Source organism: Lynx canadensis, chromosome E2 (genome assembly GCF_007474595.2).
Source record: "Lynx canadensis isolate LIC74 chromosome E2, mLynCan4.pri.v2, whole genome shotgun sequence".
Lineage (NCBI taxonomy): Eukaryota > Metazoa > Chordata > Mammalia > Carnivora > Felidae > Lynx > Lynx canadensis.
Genome location: NC_044317.1, coordinates 27,574,609 through 27,587,458, shown reverse-complemented (window position 1 = coordinate 27,587,458; position 12,850 = coordinate 27,574,609). Strand labels below are relative to the sequence as shown.

Here is a 12,850-nt window from a genome sequence, read left to right as displayed (position 1 = left end):
TGCTTCACCTTGGACGTAGTGTCTCAAGCCTGAAGAGCGGCTCAACAATTTGCAGACGAACGAGAAAAGGTCACAGAGTGACCCAGCAGCATTGCCTGCTATGGCAGAACCTCCGTAACATCACAAGAACAGAAGGGCCCCTTACATACCAGCTCAGGGACCTGAGGTTCATTCCTAGAACTTCCCTTCAACTTGTGTTGGTACCTGACAGAGATTATGAACTTTAAATTCCTCTTGAATTTAGTGAAAGTCTGAAGTAATACCTCTCTTGTCTGTCATACCTCATTCCTTTTTAATTTAGCCTGTCTCACTGGAAGCGGCCCATCACTAAGCCTGCCTTGTGACGTATACCCTGCAAAGTGAGGGCAGGCTCCAGGAGTTCCCCTGGAGGCTGGCCTTAGTTAAAACGGCAACAGCATTTAGAGGACCGCCCCCTGCAGAATTAAGCTTTGTGAAAGTCAGATGGCAATAGGTGCCAGCTGTTCAAAAGTCTCCTTTTACGGGCAGCTTCCAAGTACTCAGTACCCTGTCAGGTCAGCACCCAGATGCAGCCTGCCTTGAGTAAGAGCAGAGTTCCAGGTTAGGGCATCTTACGTTGCACTGTCTCTGACAGTGACACCAACACGGGAGTTGCTGGAGGCTCATTGAGTGGCGTCCTCCATGGCACAGAAACCTGCCACTGTCTTTTCACCTCTTTAACATCTCAGTTGCACCTCATTGTGGCATTAGGTGTGAATGTGCCTGAGACCATTTCCTATGCTGTTAATATTTTCAGCCTGTGTTCCAAAAGCTTATATTCGGCTTGTGTTTGTTTATTCACTGGAATATATTCCTTTCTGGCTTCATGGTAGGAGATCATGGCCCTGTTGCTATCTGGGATTTTGTAAATTGCTCTATATACTCTCTGTATGTACTCTCTGTCTCTAATTCTCATTCATTTATTCACTCTTTTTTTTTTTTTTTTTTTGCTCCTTCTTAACCTTTTTATTATTTGGAAACTTCAAATACACACAAAAGAAAAACAGACTATATGGCGAACCTAGTCACATACAGGGTTGGAGGGGAACTACTGTCTTCCTTTGTCTGAGCTCCGTTGTCATTCCAGGTTCCCTGGCCATAATCCTAGAGGTTCTTTGACACCTTACTTTCCACCATTCCTACATCCTACTCAGAAAATACTGTGGGCTGTGCCTTCGGAATATATCCCACATGCAACTACAGCTTGTCACCCTCACTCCTGCTACCATCGTCCAAGCTGCCTTTTTTTTTTTTTTTTTCCCTTTAGCTAGTCTCCCTGTTCCTACCTAGAGCCCCTTCAGTCTATTCAACACAGCCTCCAGAATGATTTTGTTACAACTTAAATCAGATCATGCCCTTCTCTGCTCACAAGACTCTAGTATGCTCCTGAAACATACCAGATCTATTATAGCCTCAGGGCCTTTGCACTTGCTGTTCTTGCTGCTAGAATGGGCCAGTGTGTGTTTTCCAACACCACCAAGCAATTAACTCAATTCCGACACTGCCTGACTGGAGACAGTCAGTGTCAGGTCCCACAAGTTAAGGTCTCATTCCTACAAGGCTGCCCTCTACCCCGACTTTAAATGCCAGTCGCAAGTTCAGGTTTCTATATTTGCTTCTGGCTGACTAGCTGGCTGTAAATTGAAGGTTCCCATGATCCCCCTCATCAGGTTTGAATCACCTGCTAGAGTGGCTCACAGAACTTAGGAAAGTAGTTTCTTTGCTAGACTGACTACCAGTTTATTATAAAAGGATTTAATCCAGGGATAGGTGGAAGCAGTGCAGAGGACAGGCATGTGGGAAGCAGCCTCCATGACCTGTGAGTGTACCGTCTCCCCAAACCTCCACATGTTCACCAACCTTGAAGATTTTCAGACGGTCCCCTTAGGGGTTTCTCTGGTGGCTTCATTACAGAGGCATAGTTGATGAGAACATTGGTCATTAGTGAGTACATTCAATCTCCAGCCCCTCTGCCCCCCTGGGAGGTGAGGGGAGGAATGAAAGTTCCAGCTCACTGATTACAGTGTTGGTTCCCCTGGCAGCCAGCCCCAAACTTAGGTTACCTAGGGGCTTTTCAAAGCTGCCTAATTAACATAGCAAAAGACATCTATTGCTCTCATCTCTTAGAGAATTCCCAGGGTTTTAGGACCTCTGTGCCAGGAACCCAGACGAAGACCAAATATTTATTTATTATAAATCGTAATATCACAAATGGTGTCTCTCCAGATATCCACAAGACTCAATCCCTCGCTCCCTTCATATCTTAAGTGTCACCTTAGTGAGATCTTCCTTGGCTGTCATATTTAAAATTGTACCTCCCTGCTCCTCGTATACACACTGCCTTTACTCTTCTCCCTGCTTTATTTTTCTTCATACTGCTCATCAGCGCTTAAAATTCTATATATTTTACTTTTTTACCTGGTTTCTTTCTGTCTCCCTTCACTGGAGTGTAAGCTCTCTGAAGGCAGGCATATATGTTTTTAGTCCTCTCTTCACTGCTGAGTCTCCAGGCTCAGGCTAGTGTCTGTCACATGGTAAGGCCTGAAGTGAATAGAATGAATGTTTCATGTTTCTCTTGCCCCCTGGCTGTCAGGGCTGCACTTTTAGCAAAGCAGTTCTGCCTGTCCACTTTTCCGTTTCAAACTGAGTGGAAGTGTCATGCAAGGATTCTAACCTGAGGTGTGTGGACTTCCAGAAGAGTCTGTGCTGGCCTATCATAAGCACCTGAGACTGTATAGAAACTTGTGTGTGTGCATTTTTCTTGGGAAAGACTCCGCTGCTTTTCATCAGACTCTCAGAGCTGTGTGACTCAAAGGTGAAAATTTGCTGGTAAAACAAAGAGTACTAGTCTGAGAACCAAAAGGTCGGCATTTGATTCCTGAATCTGTTTCCCATGTGTTGACCTTATGCAGATCACTTCCATGAACTGGTTCTTTGCCTATAACATGGGATTGATCACATCTGTGTCATTCTCTACTGTAGAAAATCACTGTCAGGTTGAAATGAGATGCGTGTGTGCAAACCTTCCTGAACAAAGCTTAAGGAGCGCGTAGCATACTTCACACGGACAGAGCATTTTCACAGCATTTCATATGCATCACTGCTCGTAGGCCCATTGATTTGTTGACCAAATAAGTTGTAAACTACACTTTCTTCTCAGGCACCGGCGTCTTGCTCTGTTGAAGCAAGTCAGCATCCGGGAAAACTGCTGCTCCCTGTGTTGTGACGAAGTAGCAGACACACAGTTGAAGCCATGTGGACACAGGTAAGAGGGTTTGCTCATTTCTTCTTTTTTGTGTTACATTAGGCAATCATCCTATTCTTGAATTATTTTATGGTTATCAGAGAGGAAGAAACTTTCCTCTGTCCAGGGTTCTTCTAACCGGACTAAGAATTAAATATATACGATACAGATTAACAGGAGAGAATCAAATGTAGTTACGTGCACATGGGGAATCCACACAGACATGAAATTCCAAAGACAGGCAAAATGAGGTATGCGTGTCGTCCTCAGTTAAGGAAGGGGGTAGGGGTCTGGGGGTAAAAAGGGAAGGACAGCCCTTAGCAGGAAGCAGAGGGGATGTTTGGAAAACAAAGGGTGCCCCGTTGTGCAGATATGTTTCTTAGGTAAAGAGGAATCTCTTATTAATAACTCTCTTCCTGGTAACAGGTCCTCTATTTAAATTCTTTTTAGGCAGTTGCAGGGAGGTCAAAGTTTCTTCCTGAGTCTTTTGGACCTTGATTGTTTTCAGCTCAGAATAATCTGTGTGTCTTTGCAGCCCGTCTTGGGCTGTCTACCCTGGTACCCCACACAATGTTACCAGTTCCATAGCTGTTCTTTAAAGTTTATTATATACAAAGTGGGCTGAGAAATTCGAGTTTGCCAGACAGTTCATGGCTGTCTTCCAGAAAGTACCTGAAATAGAAGAAGCTGTTTGATGGAAGGCCTCTGTTTTTATCTTGTTTACTCAGTACTATATTTTAATACAGTTTTACAAAATGTAAAAGGCCTAATACTACTTATGATCCTCTTGGGAAATCCCTTTTAGTTTTATTTTTAGGGCCTCCTCATTTACTAGCTACTTAACCCTCTAACCATTGAGAAGGCAGCACCTCCCTCCCATGCAGCCAAGTTGAACTAGAAGGCAGCCTGGATCCTGTAGAACAGTGTCTAAAGATCAGCAAGAGCAGCAAGTAAGACGCCCCCAAGAAGGCCTCCCAACCGAGTTTGGAAGCAGAGAGAGATGGGGCACCTGGGTGGCTCAGTCGGTTAGGCCCTGCATTGGGCTCCACGCTGGGCACAGAGTCTACTTAAATAAATTTTAGAAAGGAAACAGAAAGAGGAGCTGGGCGGTGGGCTGGCCCTGACCTGGCCCAGGCATGTATGCTGACTGGGTGAGCAGTGCCCGGGCCAGTCTTCCAGGCCAGCTCCCTGTAACTCAGCACATCCTCTCTCCTGCCCTGCTCTTATTTTTGACAGAGCTTTAGCCACCAGAGCTCCTGAGGGTCCAGAGTCTGAGTGATGGACCCCAATTGTCACCTCCAGGTGTGGCTTAGTCTAGGCCCTTCACTCTACCTTGCCAACTTTTGCAGTGGGTTGTTATCTAATTTGGCTGATAAGGGAGGTGCATGCTGTGTATCTTATGTCACTGCTCACTGTACCAGTTTCTCTTCGAAAAGAAAGGCACGGTGACTCCAGCGGTAGCTATTTCCTTGGTATCGACTCTGCAGCCTAGAAGTCTCAGTTTGAGCACCTTTGAAGGTTTTAGTTATTAGGGCCTCACAGGCAGATGCAAAGTTTAAAGGATGGATATCTCGATACCCCTTTTGATCTTTGTTTGTGGGAGGATATTAAGATCCCAAAGAGCAGTATCTGATCTTAACTCATCCTCAGGCTCTCTGACCTTCTCAGTGGGTTTGCTCACAATGAGCACTTGTAAATGAGGGCTGAAATCTAAAAACTTAGAACCAGGTATCTTAGCCTCCGTAATAGATATATACAAAACAGGATTGGAAGAGGAAATGTAAAGAGTTATAAGAAAAGTTAGCTCAACTTTCAGCAGCAACAACAATTTTAAAGGGTTAAGAAAGGAAATCTGGATAAACTGAATGTCGTGAGCTGACCCCGGGAAGAAATGGACAACCTAGGCATTTCTATTACCGTAGAAGAAAATTGAAATGATTATCAAAGGTATATTTGCCCTCCATTCCCTCCGCCCCAAGCAGTAAGCCCAGATGGTTTCACTGATAATTCTTTCAAACTTTGAGGGGCTGGGTAGATTCTATTTTAAACCTCTCCAGGCCAGGAGCACCCGGCTGGCTCACTCAGTGGAGCATGCAACTCTTGATCTCGGGATTGTGAGTTCGTGCCCCACTTTGGGTATAGAGATTACTTAAACAAGTAGATAAAAAAAATAAACAAGGGCTGTCTAAGAATACGTACCAAGAAATATGTGGTGCCTATGAGAAGAAAACTTTTAAACTACTAAAGAATGCAAGATAAGATTTGAATAAATGGGTCTGTTCTTGGATAGGAAGTCCTGTTGGTGTTTTAAAGGTGACACTTTTCTCTAAACCGTAAGTTTAATCTGGGTTAACTTTTTTTTTTCTTCTGAAAATAGAAATGCTAGTTTAAAAGCTTGCTTGTGTGCTGGGACACCTGGGTGGCTCTGTCGGTTAAGCATCCGACTCTTGATTTCAGCTCAGGTCATGATCTCACGATTCGTGCGTTGGAGCCCCGTGTCAGACTCCACACTGTCAGCGTGGAGCCTGCTTGGGATTCTCTCTCTCCCTCTCTGCCCCTTCCCTGCTTGGCAGCTCATTCTCTTAAAATAAATTAAAAACTTTAATTAAAAAAATAAGTAAAAACTTACATGCTATAAATAAGACAAGAAAATTCTCAAAGAGAAGAGTTACAGAGGGGACCAAACTACCTACCACATCTTAAGATATATTAAAATAAATGCTAATAGTTCGCTCCCCATATATAAAAAGAATGGCAGAACTGTGGAGAACAGAATAGAAACCCAGAAATAGAATTAACCACAAGTGAAAATTTCACATATAAAAGCCTCGTGTCAAATCTGCAGTGCAAGATGGACTGTTTGATATTGGGATAAGTGGCTAGCTGTCTGGGAAACAAAGCGTGTTGTGTTTCGACCTACCATACACGTCTGTAAGTTTTTTTCGTGTACATACAGACTTTGTGGAAGAATATACTTGAACTTTTTACTTACTCCTCACAAGAGGATGAGGGAGGATCAGAAATGAGAGACTTGTTTGTTCATATATTTGCTTCGTTTTTTAACCATGTGTAATGATTACCCTTTCAATTAGCCAGCTTGTTAATATTTTAGACTGAGTTGGCACATTGTCAGTTTGACCTCCTGAAGCATTAACCTAACTGGCACTTGTATCTTTCTCCTTAGTGACCTGTGCATGGATTGTGCCTTGCAACTGGAGACCTGCCCATTGTGTCGCAAAGAAATAGTGTCTAGAGTCAGACAGATTTCTCATATTTCATGACACATGTGAAGAGGCATCATGGACTTATTTCTACTCAATTCCAGCCAATGTTGAAGAGAAAAAACAAAGAAAAAAAAAAAAAAACATCTCTAATCAGTTGTGCGCACATTGAAACTTATAGCCATGGCCAGATTTTATGCTAAAAATGGTAGTTTGTCAAAGACAAAATTCTCTTAGAATCTAACCCAACTTGCCAGCCCTGAGAAATTCCTTTTAAGGCCAAGGAAAGCTGAGTGCTAACAGCTAGGCCTGTGGTACTTCCATGGAACACGCTAGGAGACAGTGCCCTCCCAAGTGCTGAAACCACACCGGAATTCTCCCATGTTGGGTTCATGTGAATGTCTAACAGGATGTTTTCTCTCCTATTCTGAAGTTTTTATTTGGGGCAGAAGTCATTATGGAGAAGTAAATGACAGCAGTTCTGGGTTAAGCATAACTTCCAACCGGTCAGAGAGGCCCTGGTGTGTTAAGCGTGGATATTGCCCTGCAAAACTTGAATCTATAAACCAGAACCACCCAGGTCAATACTACAAGCAACATGGAGGGCCCGAAAGAAGGTGCACAGACTGTGGAGAAAACCCAATTTTTGATATTTCCGTGATTCCAAAGAACATTGTAGTTTTTTTTTAACTGCAGAAAACTGGTGTATTTTCACATTCATGGTGTTTCTATCCAGTTTCAGTATCCGCATTTTGTGAGGAAAAAAATGTTTTAACAATGCGGGAGGAATTCTTAAATTAATTGCAATGTTAGACTGGAGAAAATTTGGTATTTAGGGTATTTTTAAGGTACCATCAAATCAGGTTTTTTGTTTTTTGTTAAAATTTTTTTTTAATCAGTATTGTTTCTGGAAGTAATATACTTTGAAACTCTTGAACTAACAGTCTCAAAAACTCTTAGAGGACAGTCTGAGAGCACGTATTCCTGTTGTTTTAAATAAATACCTGTTTTTGAATAGTATATTCAATCATGGATTGCTGACTATGTCTTCATCAAAAGTGTTAATCCCTCTCAGGGTCTCTGGTGAAGACCTTCAAGAGTTTGGTTTTTTCTCCCAGAAAATTGGAAGGTAGAATTGTAAATTCATAGAACTTATTTTATAATGGTGTACCTCAGCAGCTGCCTTTCAATTTATGCCAAGTCCTTACTGAGTTTATACTTGAATAGTAAATACGTCTTCTGAGTTTTACAGTGTCTTAAACTCAATGCACATCTTTCTTTCCTCCTTTCCTACCCTTTCTTGTTTGTAATTCATTAAACTGTCCTATTATAGAGATGATTTCCTTCCTGGCCGTACTTGTTGGGGTGCTGGATTTTTTCCATGTCTTTAGTCTTCCATAAATTCAAATATATATATAAATATATATATATATATATATATGTTCTCTTCTTTAGCTTGTGGTGAATACAGTAATTTGCATTGAAGAAATAAAACATTTGTTGCCTTTTTTGAGTAAGATTTCACAACTTTCATTGGTGCCTGCTGCCAAGGTCCCAAGACCTCACCCTCTCCGATTTCAGGGCTACTTTCCAGGGCAGGAGAGAATCAAGTATTAGATTTTAAGAAGCAAAGGTAATCACTTACTCATCCCACAGATCTTTATTGAGCACATAATATGCTCTGGGTACTGTGCCTAAGTGGTATACAAAACAGATCTATTCATGGAGCTGCTGGTAGTTAATGCCTTACAAGATTAGGGTGCTATGAGAGAATGAGGGGGATTTAATTTAGATGGGTGGGAGGGGCAGAAGAAACCTCCCTGAGGAAGTAATATTAGTAAAAACTCCCTTTTTTTTTTATTTTTTTTTTTAATGGTTATTTATTTTTGACAGAGACAGAATGCGAGTGGGTTAGGGCAGAGAGGGAGGGAGACACAGAAGCAGAAGCAGGCTCCAGGTTCTGAGCTGTCAGTACAGAGCTTGACGTGGGGCTCGAATTCACGAGCTGTGAGATCATGACCTGAGCTGAAGTCGGACGCTCAACCGACTGAGCCACCCAGGCGCCCCAAAACTCCCAAGGAAAAAGTAGGACATGGCCAGGCAGAGACTGAGTGAGGACAAGCTTCCAGGACTATGTAGCTATGGGAGCACAGCATTACAGGTGAAGGCCTAACTAAGGAGAAAAGGAGCTCAGCCTCAGGATCTGATGGACGACCCCCGTAGCTAACAAGGGGGTAGAATAGTATGCTCCCATGTTGGAGAGGTGAGGAGATTGCTCATGAAGCCATGTTAAACATTTAGTATTTTCTCCCAAGTGCAATAGAAAGCGAAAGAGTTTCAGCTTTGTTAAAGTGCTTTGTTAAATCGTTTTAAAAGAGAGCTCTGGCATCTATGTGGAGAATGGAAAAGAGAGGTGTGGGGTGGGGGTACAAGACAGGACAAGCAAAATACGCAACTAGTAAGACCAGCAGAGAGACTTTGAAGTCCAGCAGAGAGGTGAAGGTGGTCTATAAATTTAGTGGAGATAAAGTAGACAGAATTAATAGGTAATCTGTCACAAATCAGAGGAATGCAGGAGCCCGTTAGCTTTCTAGAAATCTACCCTTGGATTTTGTTCCTAAGATGGTCTATTCCAATTCTTCACTGCTAGACCATATGACAAAAGGACTTCAATATTGATAAAGGTATTCAGGATGGAAGCAAAGTTATAATCTTGGAGCTGCTTCAAAGGGAAAGACCACATAGAAAAAAAACCAGGGAACAGCAAGCAATGTGGAAGAGAATAAACAGCTTTATATTCTGCACTGCATGTAAACATTTTAAGAGAAATTGAAAGGTAGGCTGGGGCAGGGAGGGGGATTAAGTAATGGCATTTCTCCAATGATTCATTGGGGTAATGCTACTAGGGTTCCAGCCAAAAAAAAAAGGTTTTAGTGAATTGCCGTCTTTTTGGAATGAGATTGATAAAGCAAAGTAAATTTGGTGCCATTTGCACACCAGGAAACAGGATTCAATCACAGAAATCAATTTCATTTGCAGAAAATGACTTTTGCATGAATTTCAAACATCTTGAATATGTATCTATGAAACAAACTATCCAACTAAGATCAGCTCTTTCCAAGATTGTCCATTATTCACTTAAAACCATTTTTAATGTCAGGGCGCCTGGGTGGCTTAGTCCGACTCTTGATTTCAGTTCAGATCATGATCTTGCAGTGGTGAGATCAAGTCCTGTGTTGGGCTCCATGCTGAGCACGGAGCCTGCTTAAGATTCTCTCTCTCTCTCTCTCTCTCTCTCCCCCCCCCCGCCCCTCTCCCCTGCTCATGCTCGCTCTCTAAAATAAAACAACTTTTTAAATGTATTTATTTGAGAGAGAGAGAGAAAGAAGGAACAAGGGGGGAGGGGCAGAGAGAGAGAGACCAAGAATATCAGGCGGGAATGTTTATTTTTGAGAAAGAGAGTGAGCAGGGGAGAGGCAGAGAGAGAGAATCTGAAGCAGGCTCCAGGCTCTGAGCTGTCAGCACAGAGCCCAACGCAGGGCTCAAACTCACAAACTACAAGATGATGCCCTGAGCTGAAGTCAGACACTTAACCGACTGAGCACCCCAGACCCAAGCGCCCCTAAAATAAAATAATTTTTAATGCTAACCCACAAAGGATTTAAGAAATGATTATTAATGAAAAATATTTAATATATTTAAATTTTCATTTTTTTTCTTTAAAGGCCACTTCTGTTTTCAGCAGAAAAACTTCACATTCTGATTTCCAGGAGTATTTGACAACTCAGGAATTGGAGCTATTTATAGCATGATGGTTAAAACATGCCCTTGGGTGTGAGCTTGGACCCACTTCCAGCTCGTTTAGCCTTTCTTTCTTTTTTTTAATTTACATCCAAGTTAGTTAGCATATAGTGCAACGATGATTTCAGGGATAGATTCCTTAATGCCCCTTACCCATTTAGCCCATCCCCCGTCCCACAAACCCTCCACTAACCCTCTGTTCTCCATATTTAAGACTGTCTTATGTTTTGTCCCCCTCCCTGTTTTTATATTATTTTTGTTTCCCTTCACTTAATGTTCATCTGTTCTGTGTCTTGAAGTCCTCATATGAGTGAAGTCATGTGATACTTGTCTTTCTCTAATTTCGCTTACCCTTTCTTAATCTCTAAAATGAAGATTATAATACCTCACAGGAATTGTGGGGTGTTGTTATTGTTGTTGTTTTCTCCTAGAGTTTCAAGTATTTCAAAAAGAGACAATGTATTTATAAATTTTTAGCACGGGGTGCCTGCGTGGTTCAGTTGGTTGAGCCTCCAACTCTTATTTCAGCTCTGATCACGATCTCAAGATTCATGGGATTGAGCCCTGAGTCGGGCTCTACACTGAGAAGCAGAGCCTGCTTGGGATTCTCAATCTCTCTCTTTCTCTCTCTCCCCCTCTTCGCTCACGTGCATGCTCTCTCTCTCAAAATAAATATTTAAAAAAATGTTTAGCACAGTAACTAGCACATGCCTGAGTATATGGGTACCTATTATTATCTTTATGCCCATTTGTTCTTAAGGCCAGACATGATGAAGTGGATTAAAAATAGCCACAAATTCTTTGATAGCCCTCTCATCTACAAATGAGGTTTATGCCCCTCCCCTAAAACCTGGGTGGATTCTGCGTCTGTTTGACCAATAGAACTCATTGGAAGTGATACTGTGCCAGTTCCCAGTCCTTAAGTGACTGGTAGCTTCCACTTCCTGTCTCTTGATATATTTGCCCTTAGCCCCAGCAACCATGGTGTGAGAAAACCCACGCATCTCTGGGAAGACCTACATGGAAAGAAACTGAGGACCCCCTCCCCTCCAACCACCAGCCACCTGGCCAACATCCACAGCTGAGCCCCCAGACAAGAGTCAACAGTTATTTGCCAGCCATGTGAGTGAGCATGTCAGAAGAGGCTCCTCTAGCCCCATTCCAGCTGCCCCAACTGATGACAAGTAGAACAGAGACTAGCTGTCACTAACAAATCTTGCCCAAACTGAAGATTAGTGGGCACAATAATTGTTTTCAGCTACTCAATTTTTGGATGGTTTGTAACAGCAGTAGATAATAACCAGCAACAGATGAAATCACAAAGTTTTCTCCTCTACTCTGATTCCATATATGATTTAGAAGTAGGAAAAGGGTGGGAAGTTCATTTAGTCCAGAAGAAATAAGTAGTTTATAGAGAAAATAGGTCATGAGGAAATTTGCTGAGTTTGCTTTGAGCTGCAAAATGGGTACTTGACTTAAATATAACTCAGTCCAGGTAATCAGCAAACCTTTACAGATACCTGTCCTCTACTTGGTGCTGAATATATATATATATATATATATATATATATATAGTATAGATATAGATATACAGATAGTATATATCTCTGAGAACTGATCTCACCCTGGATACAACTATGTCTTGGTAACCATTTTTAGTTGCAGACCCCACCGATATCTATTTTATGTCCATTCAAAATGTCCATTCAGGCTGGCCATCTGACCCTGAGATCAAACCGAAGTCAGACCTTAAACCACTCTAGACAGGTAACACACATTTGGCCCAAAGGTATAATGCAACCGAACAGCCATGCCTAACGATCCAATAAAGAGAAATCAGCTCTAGGGAATCCTTTTGCAAAATCTGGCAGTTTGGGAGGGGAGTTTTTCTGAAAGTTATCCGATTTCTGGTTGCGTTGTCCAAAGTGAGTGTCAACTTTTATCTTGCCCAACTAGCCAAGAAACTAATAAGTGCCAGATAACGTTTATGATGTGTGTGTGTGTGACAGAGAGGGAAAGAGAGGGAGAGAGAGAGAGAATACTGTATGATGTAAGTTATGTCTACTTCTTGCAGTGGGGCTTTCCTCCCATGAAAAGGAGTAACTATCTTGAGAGCCCCAACAGGCATCTGGCAATCAGGCAGGCCAGAGGTCTGCATTATCCGATTCAAAAGCTGAGGGACTGGTTCTCAAGAAGTCTGCAGTTCATAGTGCTCTTACAACCCTCTTTAAACTATTTAATCTTCTTAAATCCTGTAATTTACCGACAAGTTGCAAGTGAGAAAACTGAGGCTCTTAACTTCGATTCCTTCCTCCTTAAAATGGGGGCGATGTGAGACTTAACCCCACACAGGGAGAGCACCCAGTAACCCCTAGGCTTGCCTCTTGAAGCCCAAGGAGCTTCCCTTCGCGTCTCTCTATCCCTTTCTTGGCTTCCTCTCCCTATCTTTGCCCCGCCCCCGGCGTCGAGCAGCGCGCGCCTGTGATTGGCTCTTGGGAGCCACGGGGCAGCGGATGGGGTTGTGGTGGCCATGGTGACGGGAGGCGGGGCGCGGCGGTTGTGGGTA

The 12,850-nt window shown here is 42.6% G+C and overlaps 1 protein-coding gene across 3 annotated transcripts in view; it reads left to right on the top strand.

Annotated features, from left to right (window-relative positions):
* Positions 1-8,000, top strand: part of RSPRY1 (ring finger and SPRY domain containing 1) — a 43,790-nt gene extending 35,790 nt beyond the window's left edge. For all 3 annotated transcript variants that reach the window (XM_030298215.1, XM_030298214.1, XM_030298216.1), the window contains 2 exons: positions 3,179-3,283; positions 6,447-8,000. In XM_030298215.1, coding sequence (XP_030154075.1) covers positions 3,179-3,283; positions 6,447-6,543 — 202 coding nt within the window. In that variant the 3' untranslated portion in view covers positions 6,544-8,000. The remainder of the gene's footprint in view (positions 1-3,178; positions 3,284-6,446) is intronic.
* The last annotated feature ends 4,850 nt before the right edge of the window (positions 8,001-12,850 follow it).